Source organism: Anomaloglossus baeobatrachus, chromosome 5 (assembly GCF_048569485.1).
Source record: "Anomaloglossus baeobatrachus isolate aAnoBae1 chromosome 5, aAnoBae1.hap1, whole genome shotgun sequence".
NCBI lineage: Eukaryota > Metazoa > Chordata > Amphibia > Anura > Aromobatidae > Anomaloglossus > Anomaloglossus baeobatrachus.
Genome location: NC_134357.1, coordinates 29,687,603 through 29,711,701, shown reverse-complemented (window position 1 = coordinate 29,711,701; position 24,099 = coordinate 29,687,603). Strand labels below are relative to the sequence as shown.

The 24,099-nt window shown below is 50.7% G+C and overlaps 1 protein-coding gene across 1 annotated transcript in view; it reads left to right on the top strand.

Annotated features, from left to right (window-relative positions):
- Positions 1-362: 362 nt before the first annotated feature.
- The window catches only part of NPM3 (nucleophosmin/nucleoplasmin 3), a 37,205-nt gene continuing 13,468 nt past the window's right edge, over positions 363-24,099 (top strand). The window contains exons 1-4 of the mRNA XM_075352226.1: positions 363-493; positions 10,462-10,544; positions 19,064-19,183; positions 21,868-21,961. Coding sequence (XP_075208341.1) covers positions 427-493; positions 10,462-10,544; positions 19,064-19,183; positions 21,868-21,961 — 364 coding nt within the window. The 5' untranslated portion in view covers positions 363-426. The remainder of the gene's footprint in view (positions 494-10,461; positions 10,545-19,063; positions 19,184-21,867; positions 21,962-24,099) is intronic.

The window sequence follows — 24,099 nt, the reverse complement described above, 5'->3', positions numbered from 1 at the left end:
ATGGGGAGGAAAAAAGGGAAACAAAAGTGTAAATATGGAAAGGGGCATTGTGTTCTGAAAACCTGTAGATTTATAGGGTTAGGTTTTATATTGTGGTGTAGTGACGTCACACAATTGTCTCTTCTCATGCACAGGTGACGTGACAAGGTGTCAGGTGTGTGTAGTGACGTCACACAATTGCTCTTCTCCTGCACAGCTGACGTCACTCCACCAGTCCCAGGGAAAAGGTCAAGGAGGCTAGTGAATGAAATGATACAGCGACGTCACGCCGCTAACTCCGCCCCTTTTTTGTAACGTTGCGTAGACAGCGCGCTGACGTCACACAGCTAGCACCTACTTTCGCTTCTGGACGCTGGCTCCTCCCTTTCCGGTTATGTACAGGAAGTGCGCTGTGACCCACGTGTGTGACCGCTCTCAGGATCCAGCATGACTTCGTTCTTGTCTGTAATGCAGGAGGCCAAGATGAGCTCCGTCATGGAGAGCTACCTATTCGGTACGGGGGAGGGGGACTACAACTCCCAGCATTGTGCACCTGACCTCCTGCACTTATCACTGTGAGGAGTGAGCTCGTGTTCAGGGCACTACAGGTCCCAGCATGCCGTAGGCTGTGCTCCGGCTCTCCTATGTATCCTATCCTATGTATGCGATTAGTTCGGAGAAATACACACGTGACCATCACAAATCATTATTTTTTATTTTTTTTTTGGGGTGAGGGGGAAGAGGATGACATGAAATAAATAAATATATAATTTTTTTTTTTTTTTGTAACATTTTCTTGAAGGTGATATTAGATCATTGCACCCTCAAAGTAAAAAGAAAAAAATATATCTTAAAAAAATGGATATATATATATATATATATATATATATATATATATATATATATATATATATATATATATAAATTTTTATATATATATTTTATATATAATCTTTCTACTTTCTTGAGGGTGAAATTACAGTAGATTATATCCCTTAAGAAAGTGAGAAAAAAATATTTTTTATATGAACAGACATTTTTATTTTTTTTATTAAAAAAAAAACCTTTGAGGGTGATATGATCTAATGTCGCCATCAACAAAATGAAAAAAATATAGATGTTTTTTTTTCTCTCCATGTCACCCTCTTCTCAAAAAAATAAGCTAAAACCAGGCATATACATTTTTACTTTTAGTTTACATTTTTTTTTTTTATTACTACCCCCCCTTCTTCTGTGATCACTTGTGTGATGCACTGTAATGCTGCATTGTAAAAAAAAAAACTGATCTATCTATGAAGCCTGGTCGCAGATGTGCCAACATGGCTTCAGCATTTTGCAATCATGTTGCTGGGGAAGCTAATATGGATCACAAGAGACACCTTCCCCCATTTTCAACTTCTTAAAGTGAACCTGTCGGGTACAATATGCACCCAGGACCACGAGCAGTTCTGGGTGTATATTCCTTCTCCCTGCCTATCTGTCCCTGTATACAGTAGCATCGATAAAGGGATCTGTAGAAAACGTATTTCTAAAGATCTTTTACCGTATGTTAATGAGTGCAGGGACTAGTCCCCTGTTCGATAGTTCCCCGGCTAGCTGCCCTTATTAGCATATTAGTACGCTCCTGTGGGTGTGCCATCATGCTAATGAATACGCAGCGTCAGAGGATGATGTCACTCACCTCTCCGCTGCCATTGCCGCTCAACACTGGATTTTGGTTCAGTGCACATGACCCCGGAGTTTGGGTCATACACACTATGAAGCTGGGTGTACGCATCCTGGCTTCAAACTGAAGTAGTGCGCATGACCCAAACTCCAGGATCATGCGCACTGAGTCGAAATTCAGCATCAGGAGGCGATGGCAGCGGAGAGGTGAGTGTGACCATCCTCTGACGCTGCACATTCATTATCATGATAGCACACCCACAGGGGTGTACTAACATGCTAATGGGGGCGACTAGCCAGGGGAACTAACGCCCAGGGGACTAGTCCTCTCGCTCATTATCATATCATAAAGGTTCTTTAGAAATACTTTTCTTTGTCGCTTCATTGGGAGACCCAGACAATTGGGTGTATAGCTTCTGCCTCCGGAGGCCACACAAAGTATTACACTTAAAAGTGTAAAGCCCCTCCCCTTCTGCCTATACACCCCCCGTGCATCACGGGTTCCTCTGTTTTCATGCTTTGTGCGAAGGAGGCAGACATCCACGCATAGCTCCACAGCTTAGTCAGCAGCAGCTGCTGACTATGTCGGATGGAAGAAAAGAGGGCCCATAACAGGGCCCCCAGCATGCTCCCTTCTCACCCCACTCTTGTCGGCGGTGTTGTTAAGGTTGAGGTATCCATTGCGGGTACGGAGGCTGGAGCCCACATGCTGTTTTCCTTCCCCATCCCTTTAGGGCTCTGGGTGAAGTGGGATCCTAATCGGTCTCCAGGCACTGAGACCGTGCTCCATCCACAGCCCCTGGGGACTCTGCTGGACAAGGAGCCGAGTATCGTCAGGGACAAGGCCCTGCTACTTTGAGGTACTCTGTGTCCCCGTGGGGACCGCGCACAGAAACACTCCAGCATTGCTGGGTGTGTTAGTGCGCCGGGGACCGCAGCGCTGACCGCGCTTGTGCCATCACACACTGCAGCGTGGCTGGGTGTGTTAGTTTACTGGGGACTACCGCGCTGACAGCGCGCTGCCATTCCACACTGCAGCGCGGCTGGGAATGTTAGTACGCCGGGGACTACCGCGCCGACCGCGCTTATACGCCGGCCGCGCTTATAACTTTAGTCCCCGGCTTTTGCGGCCTAGTCTCACTCTTTTCCCGCCCCCAGGCCTGCCAGTCAGGGGAAGGGCGGGACGCTGTACGGACGTCAGCACTGAGGGCTGGAACATGCTTGGCATACTCCACCCCCCTCACTGTGCACAGTGGGGCACCAGATTCCCGCACTTTTTAGGGCACGCCCACGGCCCCCTCCTCTCCTCAGGACGCCGGCAGCCATTCCTGTCAGCTCTTCTGACGCTGGAGAGGGGAGACAAGCTCTGGGAGACCCAGGCAGGGATTCTGGTGACCACACAACCGCTTTGAGCGGGCGGTAAGCAGCACCTGAGGTGCTGGCCCCACTAGTGCAGAAGTGTACATATAGATTATATGATTATAGGCTATACTTTACACTGTATGGTGTACGGTTGATTTTTGGCTATATACCCTCCTGGATTGCTCAGAGGAGACAACAGCATGTCGTCCGCAAAAAGCAAGGGTGCCAAAGCACAGGCTTACTATGCTGCCTGTGCAGCATGTACGGCTATACTGCCGGCAGGTTCCACTGACCCTCATTGTGTGCAATGCTCGGCCCCTGTGGCACTTACTCAGCCGGAGCCTCTGCTAAGGGTGGCCCAGGGTGAACCACCTGCTAACACTGTCCAGGTGACGGGGACGGAGTTTGCAGTTTTTACTGATAGACTTTCTGAGACTATGGCTAAGATACTAGAAGCCTTGCAGTCCAGACCGGTATCTCAGACCATGGGCACTGTGGAATCATTGCACCCTGGTCCCCCTCAGTTGGAACAACAATGTCCTCCCGGGGTGTCTCATAGATCCCAGGGTGAGGTCTCTGACACGGACCGCAGCCCCAGACCGCCTAAGCGAGCTCGCTGGGAAATTCCCTCGACATCATCACATTGTTCAGGGTCTCAGCGGGAGGACTCTCTGTATGATGAAGCGGAGGTAGCTGATCAGGATTCTGATCCTGAGGCCGCTCTCAACCTTGATACTCCTGATGGGGACGCCATAGTGAATGATCTTATCGCGTCCATCAATCAAATGTTGGATATTTCTCCCTCAGCTCCTCCGGTGGAGGAGTCAGCTTCTCAGCAGGAGAAATTCCGTTTCAGGTTTCCCAAGCGTACAACGAGTATGTTTCTGGACCACTCTGATTTCAGAGAGGCAGTCCAGAAACACCGAGCTTGTCCAGATAAGCGTTTTTCCAAGCGCCTTAAGGATACACGTTATCCCTTCCCCCCCTGACGTGGTCAAGGGCTGGACTCAGTGTCCCAAGGTGGATCCTCCAGTCTCCAGACTGGCGGCTAGATCCATAGTTGCAGTGGAAGATGGGGCTTCACTCAAAGATGCCACTGACAGACAGATGGAGCTCTGGTTGAAATCCATCTATAAAAGCTATCGGCGCGTCTTTTGCTCCAGCATTCGCAGCCGTATGGGCACTCCAAGCTATCTCAGCGGGTCAAGCGCAAATTGACGCAGTCACACGTACGTCTGCGCCGCAAGTGGCGTCCATAACCTCTCAAACGTCGGCATTTGCGTCCTACGCTATTAATGCTGTCCTGGACTCTGCGAGCCGTACGGCGGTTGCAGCCGACAATTCGGTGGCAATACGCAGGGCCTTGTGGCTACGGGAATGGAAGGCAGATTCGGCTTCCAAAAAGTGCTTAACCAGTTTGCCATTTTCTGGCGACCGTTTGTTTGGTGAGCGATTGGATGAAATCATCAAACAATCCAAGGGAAAGGATACATCCTTACCCCAGGCCAAACCAAACATACCCCAACAGAGGAGGGGACAGTCGAGGTTTCGGTCCTTTCGGGGCGCGGGCAGGTCCCAATTCTCCTCGTCCAAAAGGCCTCAGAAGGATCAGAGGAACTCCGATTCATGGCGGTCTAAGTCACGTCCTAAAAAGACCGCCGGAGGTGCCGCTACCAAGGCGGCTTCCTCATGACTTACGGCCTCCTCACACCGCATCCTCGGTCGGTGGCAGGCTCTCCCGCTTTTGCGACACCTGGCTGCCACAGGTAAAAGACCGTTGGGTGAGAGACATTCTGTCTCACGGTTACAGGATAGAGTTCAGCTCTCGTCCTCCGACTCGATTCTTCAGAACATCTCCGCCTCCCGAGCGAGCCGATGCTCTTCTGCAGGCGGTGGGCACTCTGAAGGCAGAAGGAGTGGTGGTCCCGGTTCCTCTTCAGCAACAGGGTCACGGTTTTTACTCCAACCTGTTTGTGGTTCCAAAGAAGGACGGGTCTTTCCGTCCTGTCCTGGACCTAAAACTGCTCAACAAACACGTAAAGACCAGGCGGTTCCGGATGGAATCCCTCTCCGTCATCGCCTCAATGTCCCAAGGAGATTTCCTTGCATCTATCGATATCAAAGATGCTTATCTCCACGTACCGATTGCTCCAGAGCATCAGCGCTTCCTGCGCTTCGCCATAGGAGACGAACACCTCCAGTTCGCGGCACTGCCGTTCGGCCTGGCGACAGCCCCACGGGTTTTCACCAAGGTCATGGCTACAGTAGTTGCGGTCCTCCACTCTCAGGGTCACTCGGTGATCCCTTACTTAGACGATCTGCTGGTCAAGGCACCCTCTCAAGAGGCATGCCAACACAGCCTCAACGCTACTCTGGAGACTCTCCAGAGTTTCGGGTGGATCATCAATTTTCCAAAGTCAAATCTGACACCGGCCCAATCGCTGACATATCTTGGCATGGAGTTTCATACCCTCTCAGCAATGGTGATGCTCCCGCTGAACAAACAGCGGTCACTGCAGACAGGGTTGCAATCTCTCCTTCAAGGTCAGTCACACCCCTTGAGGCGCCTCATGCACTTCCTAGGGAAGATGGTGGCAGCAATGGAGGCAGTCCCTTTCGCGCAGTTTCACCTGCGTCCTCTTCAATGGGACATCCTACGCAAATGGGACAGGAAGTCGACGTCCCTCGACAGGAACGTCTCCCTCTCTCAGGCAGCCAAAGCTTCCCTTCGGTGGTGGCTTCTTCCCACTTCATTGTCGAAGGGGAAATCCTTCCTACCTCCATCCTGGGCGGTGGTCACGACGGACGCGAGTCTGTCAGGGTGGGGAGCAGTCTTTCTCCACCACAGGGCTCAGGGTACGTGGACTCAGCAAGAGTCCTCCCTTCAGATCAATGTTCTGGAGATCAGGGCAGTGTATCTTGCCCTAAAAGCGTTCCAGCAGTGGCTGGAAGGCAAGCAGATCCGAATTCAGTCGGACAACTCCACAGCGGTGGCTTACATCAACCACCAAGGCGGAACACGCAGTCGGCAAGCCTTCCAGGAAGTCCGGCGGATTTTGATGTGGGTGGAAGCCACGGCCTCCACCATATCCGCAGTTCACATCCCGGGCGTAGAAAACTGGGAAGCAGACTTTCTCAGTCGCCAGGGCATGGACGCAGGGGAATGGTCCCTTCACCCGGACGTGTTTCAGGAGATCTGTTGCCGCTGGGGGATGCCGGACGTCGACCTAATGGTGTCCCGGTACAACAACAAGGTCACGGCATTCATGGCAAGATCTCACGATCACAGAGCTCTGGCGGCAGACGCCTTAGTTCAGGATTGGTCGCAGTTTCAACTCCCTTATGTGTTTCCACCTCTGGCACTGTTGCCCAGAGTGTTATGCAAGATCAGGGCCGACTGCCGCCGCGCCATCCTCGTCGCTCCAGACTGGCCGAGGAGGTCGTGGTACCCGGATCTGTGGCATCTCACGGTGGGCCAACCGTGGGCACTACCAGACCGTCCAGACTTGCTGTCTCAAGGGCCGTTTTTCCATCTGAATTCTGCGGCCCTCAACCTGACTGTGTGGCCATTGAGTCCTGGATCCTAGCGTCTTCAGGGTTATCTCAAGAGGTCATTGCCACTATGAGACAGGCCAGGAAACCAACGTCTGCCAAGATCTACCACAGGACGTGGAAGATATTCCTATCTTGGTGCTCTGATCAGGGATTTTCTCCCTGGCACTTTGCCTTGCCCACTTTTCTTTCCTTTCTTCAATCAGGATTGGAAAAAGGTTTGTCGCTCGGCTCCCTTAAGGGACAAGTCTCAGCGCTCTCTGTGTTCTTTCAGAAGCGTCTTGCCAGGCTTTCTCAGGTACGCACGTTCCTGCAGGGGGTTTGTCACATTGTCCCTCCTTACAGGCGGCCTTAGAACCCTGGGATCTGAACAGGGTTTTGATGGCCCTTCAGAAGGCACCTTTTGAGCCTTTGAAGGATATTTCTCTTTCTCGCCTTTCGCAGAAAGTGGTCTTCCTAGTAGCAGTCACATCACTTCGGAGAGTGTCTGAGCTAGCAGCGTTGTCATGCAAGGCTCCTTTCCTGGTGTTTCACCAGGACAAGGTGGTGCTGCGCCCGGTTCCAGAATTCCTTCCTAAGGTGATATCCACCTTTCATCTCAATCAGGATATCTCCTTACCTTCTTTTTGTCCTCATCCAGTTCATCAATGTGAAAGGGATTTGCATTTGTTAGATCTGGTGAGAGCGCTCAGAATCTACATTTCCCGTACGGCGCCGCTCGGAGGCACTCTTTGTCCTTGTCGCTGGTCAGCGTAAGGGGTCACAGGCTTCCAAATCCACCCTGGCTCGGTGGATCAAGGAACCAATTCTCGAAGCCTACCGTTCTTCTGGACTTCCGGTTCCCTCAGGGCTAAAGGCCCATTCTACCAGAGCCGTGGGTGCGTCCTGGGCTTTACGGCACCAGGCTACGGCTCAGCAGGTGTGCCAGGCGGCTACCTGGTCGAGCCTGCACACTTTCACCAAACACTATCAGGTGCATACCTATGCTTCGGCGGATGCCAGCCTAGGTAGACGAGTCCTTCAGGCGGCGGTTGCCCACCTGTAGGAACGGGCCGTTTTACGGCTCTGTTATGAGGTATTATTTTACCCACCCAGGGACAGCTTTTGGACATCCCAATTGTCTGGGTCTCCCAATGGAGCGACAAAGAAGAAGGGAATTTTGTTTACTTACCGTAAATTCCTTTTCTTCTAGCTCCAATTGGGAGACCCAGCACCCGCCCTGTTCCCTTCGGGCTGTTGTTTTTTCGTGTACACATGTTCATGTTGTATGGTTTCAGTTCTCCGAAATTTCTTCGGATTGAAGTTACTTTAAACCAATTTATTTGCTTTCCTCCTTCTTGCTTTTGCACCAAACCTGAGGAACCCGTGATGCATGGGGGGTGTATAGGCAGAAGGGGAGGGGCTTTACACTTTTAAGTGTAATGCTTTGTGTGGCCTCCGGAGGCAGAAGCTATACACCCAATTGTCTGGGTCTCCCAATTGGAGCTAGAAGAAAAGGAATTTACGGTAAGTAAACAAAATTCCCTTCTTTCCAAAGATCTCTTTATCTATGCTAGTGTATACAGGGACAGTTAGGCAGGGATTAGCTATATGCACCCAGAACTGCTCGTGGTCCCGGGTGCATATTGCACCTGACAGGTTCACTAAATGCTGCTATCATGACTAGAGATGAGCGAACCTTTGGAGGATCGGTTCTCAGGGCACATTCACACTCTAGATAAGGTTCGGTTTGTGGCCCTGATTTGAACTGAACTTCAATAGAAGTCAGTAATTGGGCAGTTCGTGTCTCCGCCCACATGCAGCCAGCCATAAGCAGATCACTTTCGGTGGTGCATGGGCTGACTTTTTCACATTTTTATTTTTTTTGTATGTGTCCGCACTACATTTGATCACGCTGATTTTACCACCAGTGTGAGCCGTTCAGATAATGCACGCGGCTTGCACAAAGCTGAGCATCAATCATACCCATGCCCAGCGCGGCTCGCTTGAGTGGTTTGCACATGTAAGGCTGCTTTCACACTACGTTTTTTTAACATGCGTCATGAACGTTTTTTGCTGTAAAAGTGGATCCTGTTTTTACAAAGAAAAACGCAAACGCATGTGTTATTTTGCAGGATTCTGTCACTTGAAGTTTATGGGCGGGCATTGGAGTCATGTGATCGGGAGTGAGGGGAACTGAATGTGATAGACTGGGAGCTGGTATCTGACGCTGGTAGCCAAGGTAAACATCGGGTAACTAAGCGAAGCGCTTTGCTTGGTTACCCGATATTTACCTTGGTTACGAGCGTCCGCCGCTCTCAGGCGGGGGAGAGAGAGAGGGGGGAGAGAGGGGGAGAGAGAGACTAATCACGCCAGGCTGGTTTCTGGGCATGCTCAGTAGAGCAAGCAGGATCCTGTCTATCAGCATGCCAGCGTTCACATACGGTTGCGTGCAGTATAGTCAGGATCCAGTGAAAAACTGTATTTGGAAGCCCAGAAATGGGCAGCACGGTGGCTCAGTGGTTAGCACTGCAGTCTTGTGGTATCTCAGTGGTTAGCACTGCAGTCTTGTGGTGGCTCAGTGGTTAGCACTGCAGTCTTGTGGTGGCTCAGTGGTTAGCACTGCAGTCTTGTGGTATCTCATTGGTTAGCACTGCAGTCTTGTGGTATCTCAGTGGTTAGCACTGCAGTCTTGTGGTGGCTCAGTGGTTAGCACTGCAGTCTTGTGGTGGCTCAGTGGTTAGCACTGCAGTCTTGCAGCGCTGGGGTCCTGGGTTCAAATCCCACCAAGGACACCATATGCAAGGAATTTGTATGTTCTCCCTGTGTTTGCATGGGTTTCCTCCGGGGTCTCCGGTTTCCTCCCACACTCCAAAGACATACAGATAGGGTCTCTAGATTGTGAGCCCCAATGGGTACAGTGTTGCCAAGGTATGTAAAGCGCTGCGGAATTAATAGCGCTATATAAATGAATAAATATTCTTATATTACTATTATGTATGCAGCAGGGTGGGACTATGTGGGTTGCGTCCTCATTGTCAATTCCTTCTCCTGTATGGCATGCCCCCTTTTCTTTATTTAAATATCATGCCACCATTGCTGTTGTTGGCGGCACTTGCGCATTACTACTAATAATGTCTTCAGTAAAATGGCGCCAGAGTCTAAATATGCATGTACCGTGATCTCTGGCGCTATTTCATTGAAGATACTGTAGAGGAGATTGAGCGGCATCAGTGCATGTGCAGATTTTTTTTTTTCAGCTGTGCACGCACCAATGCCGCTCATAGTCTTCTACACAGCATCTTTAGTATAACGGCGCCGGAGATCGCAGTGCGCGCATGTGCTAACTCCGGCGCCATTTTATTGAAGACATCATTACTGTAGCAATGCACACGCACCGCTAACAGCAGCAATGGCGGCGCAGCACGATATTAATGAAATGGCGGCACGCCATAGAGGACACAGGAGGAGGAGTTTACAGCAACGGCCCGGCCCGCTGCACACATCAATCACAAGATGCACAAATTTGTGAACTTTTATTAACTTTTTTTTTTTCTCCCCACAACCCTTACAGATTCAATATGAAAAATGAAGGTATGGTTTTATTTACCATGTTAGTGCCAATATAGCACTGCCTTCACTATATATGTGGAAAATCCTACTGGTTGGTTCCCTTTTAACTACTGGGATCTGAGTTTGCTCTGATCACAGCAGTTACTTGGGTGCTGTCTGTATAGCGCAGGTCCTGAGCCCGCTCCCTACATGTAGAACACGCACGGTAGATAAGGCACTGTGGGCCCCAGGTGCCGGGGACCCCAGCACTTGCACAGGTTCTCTAGCTGCTGGCCCAGGTTGTGAATAGTAATTGGCCAGTGAATGTACTGCTGGCCTCACCTGTTCCCATATCTCCTCTGTATCCCACAGGCTGTGAGCTGTCATCCAAGACCTCATACTACACCTTCAAGGTGAATGAAGACGACTTCAAGCCCCACCTGTCCCTGAGCACTGTAAGTCCTCCATGTAACCTCCACCAGTAGGGGGCAGGCTGAGATCGTATCGTGCTCCAGGCAAGGATTTAGCATTACTGTCTGCAGGTTGTTGTGTGCAATTGCAAATCACCCTTACTACTTTCTATGGCGCGGAGCTGCAATACCAGACTTGGCCCATAGATGGGGGAGGCGCTGATTCTAAAGGAAAGCAGCCACTCTTTTCTACTCCCTGCTTCATAAACTATTAGGCCCTGTGCCCACGCTGCGGATTTTGATGCGGATTTTCAGAAATCTGCAGCAAGATGTGCATGTCCATTGTGAAGCCAGCAAAGTCTGAGAATTCAGATGTGCTGTGCCCACGTTGAGTATTTTTCCCTTGTGTATTTGGTGCAGATTTCTTTTTTTCTGCACCAAATCCGCAATGGAATAATAAGCAACATGGGCACAGCACTTCTGAATTCTCATAGACTTTGCTGGCTTCACAATGGACATGCAGATTTTGCTGCAGATTTCTGAAAATCCGCATCAAAACTGCACAGCGTGGGCCCTGGGACTTGAGGGACGACTCATTATTGCATTTTTTTTTGTTGAGTGTTTTTCATGAACATCTGAATTTTTTTTACACATTATTGCTGTATTTAGTTGAACTGGACTTTTTGCTTTAAAAAAAATAAATAAAAAAAAAGCAAAAAACGTTTGTAGATAAAAAATAAACTTCATCCATTTGCCAAAGAGCAAGTCGAGTATATTTCGTATTTACCATAAGCATGAGGCTGGTTTCATACACATTACTGACCAAAAGAAGTGTTGTCACAAGATATTGGCTGCACATCAGTAGGAAAAAAAAAAATAAACGCTCGTCAAGCAATTTTTTCTCCAAACACTGTTATGTAAAATGGCTATAATATCACATTCTTGCCTTAAAGGGAACCTGTCACCAGTTTTATGGCCTATAAGCTGCGGCCACCACCAGTCGTCTCTTATATACAGCATTCTAACATGCCGTATATAAGAGCGCAGGCCGCTGTGACAACATAAAAAACCCTCTATAATACTCACCTAAAACGGTCGCTGCGGTGCTTGTTGGTCCCGTGGGCGGCGCTGTTCTCCGGAACCGGCACCTCCTCTTTCGGCCATCTTGCTCCTCCGTCTTCTGAAGCCGGTGTGCATGACGCGTCTACATCATACACACTCGCCGGCACTGAGGTCCTGCGCAGGCGAACTTTAATCTGCCCTGTTCAGGACAGATCAAAGTATTGTAGTGCGCCTGCGCAGGACCTCAGTGCCGTCGAGTGTGTATGACGAAGACGCGTCATGCACATAGGCTTCAGAAGACGGAGGAGCAAAATGGCTGAGAGAGGAGGCGCCGGTCCCGGAGAACAGCGCCGCCCATGGGGCCAACGAGCACCGCAGCGACCGTTTTAGGTGAGTATTATAAAGTGTTTTTTATGTTCTCACAGCAGCCTGGGCTCTTTTATATACAGCATGTTAGAATGCTGTATATAAGAGCCCACTAGTGCTGGCCGCAGCTTATAGGCCATAAAACTGGTGACAGGTTCCCTTTAAACTTGTCCTCTTTGTTTCCTGTAACAACCAATCAGAGATCGGCTTTCAATTCTTACACTACTCTGGAGAAATGAAAGCGGAGCTGTGATTGGTTGCTATGGGCCTCCTACAGTTTCTCTTTTAGACAATATGACCTGCCATGGCAACCAGTCAGAGGACAGCTTTCATTTTACCACTATAGTGTAAGAAATGAAAGGTAATTTGCAAATGGTTGCTATGGGACACATTATCTTTTAGACAATATTGCCTGTCCATGGGAACCAATCAGAGCTCAGCTTTCATTTTACCAGAATAGTGTAAGAAATGAAAGCTGAGCTTTGGTTGCTACGGGCCTCCTTCAGTTTCTTTCTAGAGATTATTGCCTGCTAATGGCAACCAATCAGAGCACAGCTTTTATTTCTTTGTCGCTCCATTGGGAGACCCAGACAATTGGGTGTATAGCTTCTGCCTCCGGAGGCCACACAAAGTATTACACTTTAAAAAGTGTAACCCCTCCCCTCTGCCTATACACCCCCCCGTGCATCACGGGCTCCTCAGTTTTTATGCTTTGTGTTGAAGGAGGCACACATTCACTCGAGCTCCCATTTTAGTCAGCAGCAGCTGCTGATTGTATCGGATGGAAGAAAACAGGGCCCCCACAGGGCCCCCGGCATGCTCCCTTCTCACCCCACTGAGTCGGCGGTGCTGTTAAGGTTGAGGTACCCATTGCGGGTACAAAGGCTGGAGCCACATGCCGTTTTCCTTCCCCATCCCTTAGAGGCTCTGGGGAAGTGGGATCCTAACCGGTCATCCAGGCACTGGGACCGGGCTCCCTCCGCAGCCCCTGTGGGAATCTGACGGACAGGAGACTTGGTATCATCAGGGACAGGGCCCTGCATCTAAAGGTACTCTGTGTCCCCTTGGGGACGGCGCATGGAGCGCTTGGTCTCAGACGCTGCAGCGGCTGCTGTATTTTTATGACGACCGGGACTACCGCGCCGACCGCGCCTGTTTGCCGGCCGCGGTATTAAATTTAGTCCCCGGCTTTATGCGGCCTAGTGCCATGAATCCCGCCCCCGGCCCTGCCAGTCAGGGGTAAGGGTGGGACGGTCGACCTGACGTCGACAGTGAGGGCTGGAGCACACTTTAGGTGTCCTCCTCCCCCCTCACTAATCACTGTGGGGCACCAGATTCCCGCACTTTATTAGTCGCCGCCCACAGCTCCCTCCTCCCCTGAGAACGCCGGCAGCCATGTTTTAAACACATTCTGCCGGTGGAGGACTTCTGGCTGCAGCTCTGGGAGACCCAAGGCAGGGAATCTGGTGGACACACACCGCTTTGGGCGGTCGGTAAGCCACACCGGTCACCCGGTGCTGGTCCCCCTAGGGTGCCGAAATGTATATATATATATATACATATTTGTATACATTTTCTCTGTTCGGCCGCATTGTTTTGCTTTTGGCTATATACCCTCAGTGATCACTCTCCTAGGAGACAACAGCATGTCGTTCACAAGGATCAAGGGTGCCAAGACACAGGGTTATTTTGCAACCTGTACCTCTTGTGCGGCTATGCTACCTGCAGGTTCCACCTACCCTCACTGTGAGCAATGCTCGGGCCCTGTGGCACTCGCTCAGCCGGAGCCTCGGGCACTGGTGGGACCCTCGGCTCAGGCAGACCCTCCTGCTTCCCCTGTCCAGGTGGCAGGGACAGAGTTTGCAGTTTTAGCTGAGAAACTCTCTGAGTCACTATCACAATCCATGGCTCAGTCTATGGACAAATGGTCTGCTAAGATACTAGAAGCCTTGCAGTCCAGACCGGCCCTTACACAGGCCCCGGGCACTGCGGGGTCATCGTCCCCAGGCCCCTCTCGGTCTGCGCCGCAGCGTGCTCCCGGGGTGGCCCCTAGGTATCACGTGGAGGACTCCGGCACGGACCGCAGTCCCAGACCGGCTAAGCGGGCTCGCTGGGAATCTTCCCCGACTTCATCACGCTGTTCGGGGTCTCAGCTTGAGGACTCTCTGGAGGATGAAGCGGAGGTCGCAGCCCAGGGCTCTGACCCTGACGTTGCTCTCAATCTTGATACACCTGAAGGGGACGCCATAGTAAATGACCTTATAGCGTCCATCAACCAGGTGCTAGATCTTTCTCCCCTAACTCCACCTGTAGAGGAGTCGGCTTCACAGCAGGAGAAACACCAGTTTAGGTTTCCCAAACGTACACGGAGTGCTTTTTTCGATCACTCTAACTTCAGAGATGCTGTCCAGAAGCACAGAGCTTTTCCGGACAAGCGCTTTACTAAGTGCCTTAATGACACACGTTACCCCTTCCCCTCTGACGTAGTTAAGGGTTGGGCTCAATGTCCCAAGGTGGATCCTCCAGTCTCTAGACTGGCGGCTAGATCCGTAGTACCAGTGGCTGACGGTTCATCGCTCAAGGATGCCACTGACAGGCAGATAGAGCTCCTAATGAAATCCATCTATGAAGCCACAGGCGCGTCTTTTGCCCCGGCCTTTGCAGCCGTGTGGGCACTCCAAGCTATCTCAGCTTGTCTGTCTGAGATTAATGCGGTCACACGTACCTCTGCTCCGCAGGTTGCGTCTTTGACTTCTCAGGCGTCGGTATTTTCATCCTACGCCATGAATGCCGTCCTGGACTCTGCTAGCCGTACAGCGGTAGCATCCGCCAATTCGGTGGCAGTCCGCAGGGCCATGTGGCTACGCGAATGGAAGGCAGACTCTGCTTCCAAGAAGTTCTTAACCGGTTTACCATTTTCTGGCAACCGATTGTTTGGCGAGCGATTGGATGAAATTATTAAGCAATCCAAGGGAAAGGACTCGTCCTTACCCCAGTCCAAACCAAACGGACCTCAGCAACGGAAAATTCAAGCGAGGTTTCGGTCCTTTCGGCCCTCAGCCAGATCCCAATCCTCCTCGTCCAACAGGCCACAGAAGGGCCAGAGGAACTCTCATGCATGGCGGTCTAAATCACGTCCTCCAAAGACCGCCAGAGGCACAGTCTCCAAGGCGGCCTCCTCATGACTTTCGGCCTCCCCAAACCGCATCCTCGGTCGGTGGCAGGCTCTCCCGCTTTGGCGACGCCTGGTGGCCACATGTCCAAGACCGATGGGTGAGAGACATTCTGTCTCACGGTTACAGGATAGAGTTCAGCTCTCGTCCTCCGACTCGTTTCTTCAGAACATCTCCGCCCCCCGAGCGAACCGATGCACTTTTTCAGGCGGTGAACACTCTGAAGACAGAAGGAGTTGTGATCCCCGTTCCCCCTTCAGGAACGTGGTCGCGGTTTTTACTCCAACTTGTTCGTGGTGCCAAAAAAGGACGGATCATTCCGTCCCGTTTTGGACCTCAAATTGCTCAACAGACACGTGAGAACCAGACGGTTTCGCATGGAATCTCTCCGCTCTGTCATCGCTTCGATGTCCCAAGGAGACTTCCTAGCATCGATCGACATCAAAGATGCTTATCTCCACGTGCCGATCGCACCCGAGCATCAACGCTTCCTGCTTTTCGCCATCGGGGACGAACACCTTCAGTTTGTTGCACTGCCTTTCGGCCTGGCGACAGCCCCACGGGTCTTCACCAAGGTCATGGCATCTGTTGTGGCAGTCCTACACTCTCAGGGCCACTCGGTGATCCCTTACTTAGACGATCTCCTAGTCAAGGCACCCTCCCGGGTGGCATGTCAACACAGCCTGACCGTTGCTCTGGAGACTCTCCAGAGGTTCGGGTAGATCATCAATTTCCCAAAGTCAAAATTGACTCCGACGCAATCACTGACTTACCTCGGGATGGAGTTTCATCATCTCTCAGCGATAGTCAAGCTACCGCTGGACAAACAGCGTTCGCTGCAGACAGGGGTGCACTCTCTTCTTCGGGCACAGTCACACCCTTTGAGGCGCCTTATGCACTTCCTGGGGAAGATGGTGGCAGCAATGGAGGCAGTCCCCTTTGCGCAGTTTCATCTGCGTCCACTCCAATGGGACATTCTCCGCAAATGGGACAGGAGGTCGACGTCCCTAGACAGGAACGTTTCTCTTTCTCTGGCAGCCAAAACCTCTCTTCAGTGGTGGCTTCTTCCCACTTCTCTGTCGAAGGGAAAATCCTTACTGCCCCCATCCTGGGCTGTGGTCACGACGGACGCGAGTCTGTCAGGGTGGGGAGCGGTTTTTCTCCACCACAGGGCTCAGGGAACCTGGACTCTGACAGAGTCCTCCCTTCAGATCAATGTTCTGGAGATAAGGGCAGTGTATCTAGCCCTAAAGGCGTTCCATCGGTGGCTGGAGGGCAGGCAGATCCGCATACAGTCGGACAACGCCACGGCGGTCGCGTACATCAACCACCAGGGCGGCACGCGCAGCCGTCAAGCCTTCCAAGAAGTTCGGCGGATTCTGGTGTGGGCGGAGACCACAGCCTCCACCATCTCCGCAGTTCACATCCCGGGCGTAGAAAACTGGGAAGCAGACTTTCTCAGTCGCCAGGGCATGGACGCAGGGGAATGGTCTCTTCACCCGGACGTGTTTCAAGAGATCTGTTGCCGCTGGGGTACGCCGGACGTCGATCTCATGGCGTCTCGGCACAACAACAAAGTCCCGGCATTCATGGCACGGTCTCAGGATCACAGAGCTCTGGCGGCAGACGCATTAGTTCAGGATTGGTCGCAGTTTCGACTGCCTTATGTATTTCCTCCTCTGGCAATGCTGCCCAGAGTGTTACGCAAGATCAGGTCCGACTGCCGCCGCGCCATCCTCGTCGCTCCAGACTGGCCGAGGAGGTCGTGGTACCCGGATCTGTGGCACCTCACGGTGGGTCAACCGTGGGCACTACCAGACCGACCAGACTTGCTGTCTCAAGGGCCATTTTTCCATCTGAATTCTGCGGCCCTCAACCTGACTGTGTGGCCATTGAGTCCTGGCTCCTAGCGTCCTCAGGGTTATCTAAAGATGTCATTGCCACTATGAGACAGGCCAGGAAACCAACGTCCGCCAAGATCTATCACAGGGCTTGGAGGATCTTCTTATCCTGGTGCTCTGATAAGGGTTTTACCCCCTGGCCGTTTGCCTTACCCACTTTTCTTTCCTTCCTTCAATCTGGAATGGACAAGGGTTTGTCTCTCGGCTCTCTCAAGGGACAAGTATCGGCGCTTTCCGTGTTTTTTCAAAAACGTCTAGCCAGGCTTCCGCAGGTCCGCACGTTCCTGCAGGGAGTTTGCCACATAGTCCCACCTTACAAGCGGCCGCTGGAACCCTGGGATCTTAACAGGGTTCTAAGGGCTCTTCAGAAACTACCTTTCGAGCCGCTGCGGGATGTCTCTCTATCACGTCTTTCGCAGAAGGTGGCTTTTCTAGTGGCAGTTACATCGCTCCGTAGAGTGTCGGAGCTTGCAGCGCTGTCATGCAAAGCCCCCTTCCTGGTTTTTCACCAGGATAAGGTGGTTCTGCGTCCGGTCCCGGAATTCCTTCCTAAGGTGGTATCCTCCTTTCATCTCAATCAGGATATCTCCTTACCTTCATTTTGCCCTCATCCAGTTCACCAATGTGAAAAGGATTTGCACTTGTTAGATCTAGTGAGAGCACTCCGGCTCTACGTGTCTCGCACGGCGCCACTGCGCCGTTCTGATGCGCTCTTTGTCCTTGTCGCTGGCCAGCGTAAGGGGTCGCAGGCTTCCAGGTCAACCTTGGCTCGGTGGATCAAGGAACCGATTTTTGAAGCCTACCGTTCTTCGGGGCTTCCGATTCCTTCAGGGCTGAAAGCCCATTCTACCAGAGCCGTGGGTGCGTCCTGGGCATTGCGGCACCGGGCTACGGCTCAGCAGGTGTGTCAGGCGGCTACCTGGTCGAGTCTGCACACTTTCACGAAACACTATCAGGTGCATACCTATGCTTCGGCAGATGCCAGTCTAGGTAGGCGAGTCCTTCAGGCGGCGGTTGCCCACCTGTAAGAGGGGGCCGTTTTCGGCTCTTTTTATCGGGGTATTCTTTTACCCACCCAGGGACTGCTTTTGGACGTCCCAATTGTCTGGGTCTCCCAATGGAGCGACAAAGAAGAAGGGAATTTTGTTTACTTACCGTAAATTCCTTTTCTTCTAGCTCCTATTGGGAGACCCAGCACCCGCCCCTGTTCCCTTCGGGCTGTTGTTTTTTTGTGTACACATGTTGTTCATGTTGAATTGTTCTTTTGGTTCATGGTTTTCAGTTCTCCGAACATCCTTCGGATTGCATTTACCTTAGACCAATTTATAAGTTTACCTCCTTCCTGCTTTTGCACCAAAACTGAGGGGCCCGTGATGCACGGGAGGGTGTATAGGCAGAGGGGAGGGGTTACACTTTTTAAAGTGTAATACTTTGTGTGGCCTCCGGAGGCAGAAGCTATACACCCAATTGTCTGGGTCTCCCAATAGGAGCTAGAAGAAAAGGAATTTACGGTAAGTAAACAAAATTCCCTTCTTTACCTGAATAGTGTAAGAAATTAAACCTGAGCGCTGATTGGTTGCTATGGGCGTCCTTCAGTTTCTTTCTAGACATTATTGCCTGCCAATGGCAACCAATCAGAGCACACCTTTCATTTTACCAGAATAGTGTAAGAAATGAAAGCTAAGCTCTGATTGGTTGCCATGGGCAGACAATATTATGTAAGAGATATAGTCTTTGTGAGCCATAGCAACCAATCAGAGCTCAGGTTTCATTTTACCAGAATAGTGTAAGAAATGAAAGCTAAGCTCTGATTGGTTGCTATGGGCAATAGTTTTTCTTTTTAGACAGTTTAAATAAATGAGACTAACCAAAAAATAAATAACTGCAGACAGGCCGCAAGTGATTCAGTTGTGTGCGAGCTGAGGGGTAACACCTTTTGCAGTTGGGTGCACACACTTCTTACGCCTCGTAATTTGGTACCATTTGTGTAATTTTGTAATCAGATCTCACTGAAGCCTCATATTCAGAGACCAATAAGATGTTTGATTTTTGTCTCCCATAGATCTGTCTCGGGGAAGGCGCCAAAGATGAATATAATGTGGTGGAGGTCACGGCCCGTAACCATAATGAGGAGGAGATCACGGTGCCCATTGCTACCCTCAAACTGTCCTGTCAGACCATGGTGAGTCTGAGGACAAGGCTACAGGGTGTTGTGCCTGTCTTTACTGGTGTGTTTACTTCTGCATCAGACGGGGTCTCTGTCCAGAGATGCTGTTTACTGGAAAAACCACGCTACGTATAACGTCCGTCCGTTCCACCCCCCCAAAAAAAAAAGAAAAATGAAATAGGGGAGCAGCGGGATTTAGATAGGAAGAAAACCCTTTCCCCGTCATTTTTGAAGGCCACTAGCACCAGGGCACAAAGTGTCGTTGGGTCACCATGGACCCACTGAGGGTCTCCATATCTGTCTCATTAGATCACCTATAAAGCACTGCCGGTAACCAGACCTCGCACCGCTCCACAGACTGAACAATGTACAATAGTTGTCTCAGAAAATGACAACAAAAAGCTATTTTGCTCTACAGTCTATACAAAAAGTTAAATTTGCTATTTCCGTAATCGTACCGACACAAAGATTCATTCCCCAGTAATTTTTACAATCATATGTACACTGTAAAGAATGAATTGCATTTATTTTTTTTTTTTTGAGATGTCACTGCACTTGGAATTTTTTTAACCGTTTTTAATTACATAAAGAAATGGTATCTACAACTTATTCCACTAAAAAATAAGCCCTCTTATGGCTATGGGGATGGAAAAATAATAACAGTTGTGACTAGTGATGAGCGGGCACTGCCATGCTCAGGTGCTCAGTACTCGTAACTAGTGATGAGCGGGCACTACCATGCTCGGGTGCTCAGTACTCGTAACTAGTGATGAACGGCCACTACCATGCTCAGGTGCTCAGTACTGGTAACTAGTGATGAGCGGGCACTACCATGCTCAGGTGCTCAGTACTGGTAACTAGTGATGAGCGGGCACTACCATGCTCGGGTGCTCTGTACTCGCAACTAGTGATGAGCGGGCACTACCATGCTTGGGTGCTCTGTACTCGTAACTAGTGATGAGCGGGCACTACCATGCTCGGGTGCTCAGTACTCGTAACTAGTGATGAGCGGCCACTACCTTGCTTGGGTGCTCTGTATTCGTAACTAGTGATGAGCGGGCACTACCATGCTCGGGTGCTCAGTACTCGTAACTAGTGATGAGCGGGCACTACCATGCTCAGGTGCTCAGTACTCGTAACTAGTGATGAGGGAGCACTACCATGCTCAGATGCTCAGTATTCGTAACTAGTGATGAGCGAGCACTACCATGCTCAGTACTCGTAACTAGTGATGAGCAAGCACTACAATGCTCAGTACTCGTAACTAGTGATGAGCAAGCACTACCATGCTCAGTACTCGTAACTAGTGATGAGCGAGCACTACCATGCTCAGTACTCGTAACTAGTGATGAGCGGGCACTACCATGCTCAGTACTCGTAACTAGTGATGAGCGGGCACTACCATGCTCGGGTGCTCAGTACTGGTAACTAGTGATGAGCGGGCACTACCATGCTCAGGTGCTCAGTACTCGTAACTAGTGATGAGCGGGCACTACCATGCTCAGGTGCTCAGTACTGGTAACTAGTAATGAGCGGGCACTACCATGCTCAGGTGCTCAGTACTCGTAACTGGTGATGAGTGGGCACTATCATGCTCAGGTGCTCAGTACTCGTAACTAGGGATGAGTGAGCACTACCATGCTCGGGTGCTCAGTACTCGTAATCTGAATCCGCGGCAGTCTGGCACAAGATCATCATTGCGGCATGGTGCCCGTGTGACATCACTCCATGCCAGTCAATCAACACATTTGGTAAAATCTCATCATCTTTGCTTGTACTGTAACATGCTGTAATATCTTGTGGGGTTACCCTCAGATAGAAGTACAGTGGAACCTCGGTTAACGAGTAACCTAGTTAGCGATAATTTCCCTTAACAAGCAAAGCTTGCTGTAACTTTGTAACTCTGTTTATGAGCAAGCTTTGCTGTACGAGCAAAATCCTCACCGCACACACTTCCGGTTCCGTACATCCGTTGCGCTCTAACCCGCTCTTGCAGTCCACACAAACGCACACAAGCACGCACAAACACACACAGTATTATGCTCACCTTACCTTCCGTTCCACCGCCGGCCTCATGGTTCTTGTAGTTCGGCAGTACATTGCGACGAAGGAGGAATCCTTGGGCAAACTGCAAGATCCAGGAGGCCGGCGATGGAAGGTAAGGTGAGCATAATATGTGTACCTTCCGTTCCATCGCCGGCCTCCTGGGTCTTGTAGTTTGCTGGTATAGGCTGTGTATCGGTAACCATCGCGACGAAGCAGGAATTTCCGCTGTCAGCTGCTACTCAAAGGCAGCGCGACGGCCAATCAAAGGCAAGCGTCTCCTGCTTTTGACGTCAGCGCTCTGGCAGCGGAAGTTCCTCTCTCATCGCGATGGTTACCTGATACACAGCCAGTACCGGAGAACAGCAAGTCCCAGGAGACCGGCGATGGAACGGAAGGTAAGGTGAGCATAATGTGTGTGTGCGTGTTTTGTGCGTGTATAGAATGGCCCAATAGGGGACCAGGATGGGATATTTAACAAGTTGTGGAATGAATTGTCTGCATTGCAATGATTTCCTATGGGAAATTTTGCTTTGCCTGACAAGTAACTTGGTTAACAAGCACAGTCCCAGAACAGATTGTTCTCGATATCCAAGGTTCCACTGTTCATTGTTCCTCGTGCTGCTCATTTACCATACATTTTTGTTCTTGCACAGATTAATCTGGATAACTTCATCATTCAGCCTCCAGTAACCTTTCGGCTCAAGTCCGGCTCCGGCCCTGTTCAGCTCTCCGGACAAATCATAGTTGGTAAGTGCAGCGCTATTTGCAGAAAACCAAATGAAGCAAGATGAAAGACATGAAGATACACATCAATTCAATAAGTCAAATCAATTAAAAAAAAAAGTGTACATGGTTATGCCTGAGAGCAGGGAAAAGGGAGGTAAGGGTGAAGTGTATATAAGGCTTTGTGCGCACTGGAAAATGGAATTTTGTGAAGAAAATTCTGCAGGCATTGAAAGATTACCGCACCCGTGGTAAAAAACCGCGACAAACTGCACCCGAAAAACGCATGCGGTTTACCGCGGTATTGCCGCAGTTTTGCCGCGTGCGGGTTGGTACATGTGCTTTGATGCATTCAATGCAATAAAGCATATTGAAAAAAAAGTTATTTCCTTCTTAGATAGCAGATAGATAAATAGAAGAATAGATAGATAGCTAGATAATAGATGGATAGGGAGACAGAGTCCCTGTGAGCATGGCACACGCTGCATTTCTCACGGTCGGTAGTGAGTTCACATTACCGGCCGTGGGAAATGCCCTGTGGTTACCTCTCTGCTGTCTCGCTGCAAAGCTGCATTCAGCAGTGTCAGTCGCGGCTGGATGCAGGCATCGCAGAACGTGGATTACGCCTGAGCTGTGGATTACGCCGGAGCTGTGTGTTGGGGGTGTTAATAAAGGGGTGAACCAGGAGCTTTTTTGTGTTTTAAAATGAAGGATTTTTCGGTGTGTGTTTTTTCACTTTACTTAGGGGTTGATCATGTCAGCTGTCACATAGACACTGCCATGAGCAAGCCTGGACTTAGTGGCGGCGATCCGCCGACATTAACTCCTTATTACCCTGACTGCCACCGCATCACGGCAGCAGGAAGAGCTGGGGACACTCTGGTACTGCCGCATAATGCATGCGACAGTCCCGGGGCAGCTGCGGCTGATATTCTCGGCTGCGGGAGGCGGGGGACATTAACCCTGGCCCTTGCCCTCCCCAGCCTGAGAATACCGGGCCGCCGCTGTGTGCTTACCTTGGCTGGAAGGTAAAAATACAGCGGAGCCCACGTGGTTTATTTTCTATATTTCCGTTTGCTTTCTATGTGTGTTCTATATGTCTGTGTCTGTGTGTGTCTGTGATGTGTGTGTTTACTCTCTGCTCTGCTCCGCTTCCTCTTCCTGTCATAATGACATCACTTCCCTGCAAACCGCAGGCAGCGATGTACATTACCGCAGGTAAACCGCGAAATACCGCAGGGAAATAACGCAGGAAAACGAAATGAACCGCACAGAATTTGCTGCCTGCATTATTCCCTGCGGGATTTCACGATTACATTGCAGTCAATGGAGTGAAATCCCGCAGCGACGTGCGGAAAAGAAGTGACATGCAATTGTTTTTGCTGCGGGAATCCCACAGCAAAACATGCAGCTGTCAAAATCCGCATAGTGCGCACAGCATTTTTTTTTTCCATAGGTTTTGCTGGTGATTCACTGCAGAGATGTTATGAACATTTTCTTTGTCGCTCCATTGGGAGACCCAGACAATTGGGTGTATAGCTTCTGCCTCCGGAGGCCACACAAAGTATTACACTTTAAAAAGTGTAACCCCTCCCCTCTGCCTATACACCCTCCCGTGCATCACGGGCTCCTCAGTTTTATGCTTTGTGTTGAAGGAGGCACACATTCACTCAAGCTCCCATTTTAGTCAGCAGCAGCTGCTGATTGTATCGGATGGAAGAAAAGAGGGCCTCTAACAGGGCTCCCGGCATGCTCCCTTCTCACCCCACTAAGTCGGCGGTGTTGTTAAGGTTGAGGTACCCATTGCGGGTACACAGGCCGGAGCCACATGCCGTTTTCCTTCCCCATCCCTTAGGGGCTCTGGGAGAAGTGGGATCCTATCCGGTCATCCAGGCACTGGGACCGGGCTCCATCCGCAGCCCCTGTGGGATTCTGACGGACAGGAGACTGAGTATCATCAGGGACAGGGCCCTGCATCTACAGGTACTCTGTGTCCCCTTGGGGACGGTGCATGGAGCACCTTGGCCTCAGACGCTGCAGCGACTGCGGTGTTGGTATGAGACCGGGACTACCGCGCCGACCGCGCCTGCTTGCCGGCCGCGGTTTTAACTTTAGTCCCCGGCTTTTGCGGCCTAGTGCCTTAAACTCCCGCCCCCGGGCCT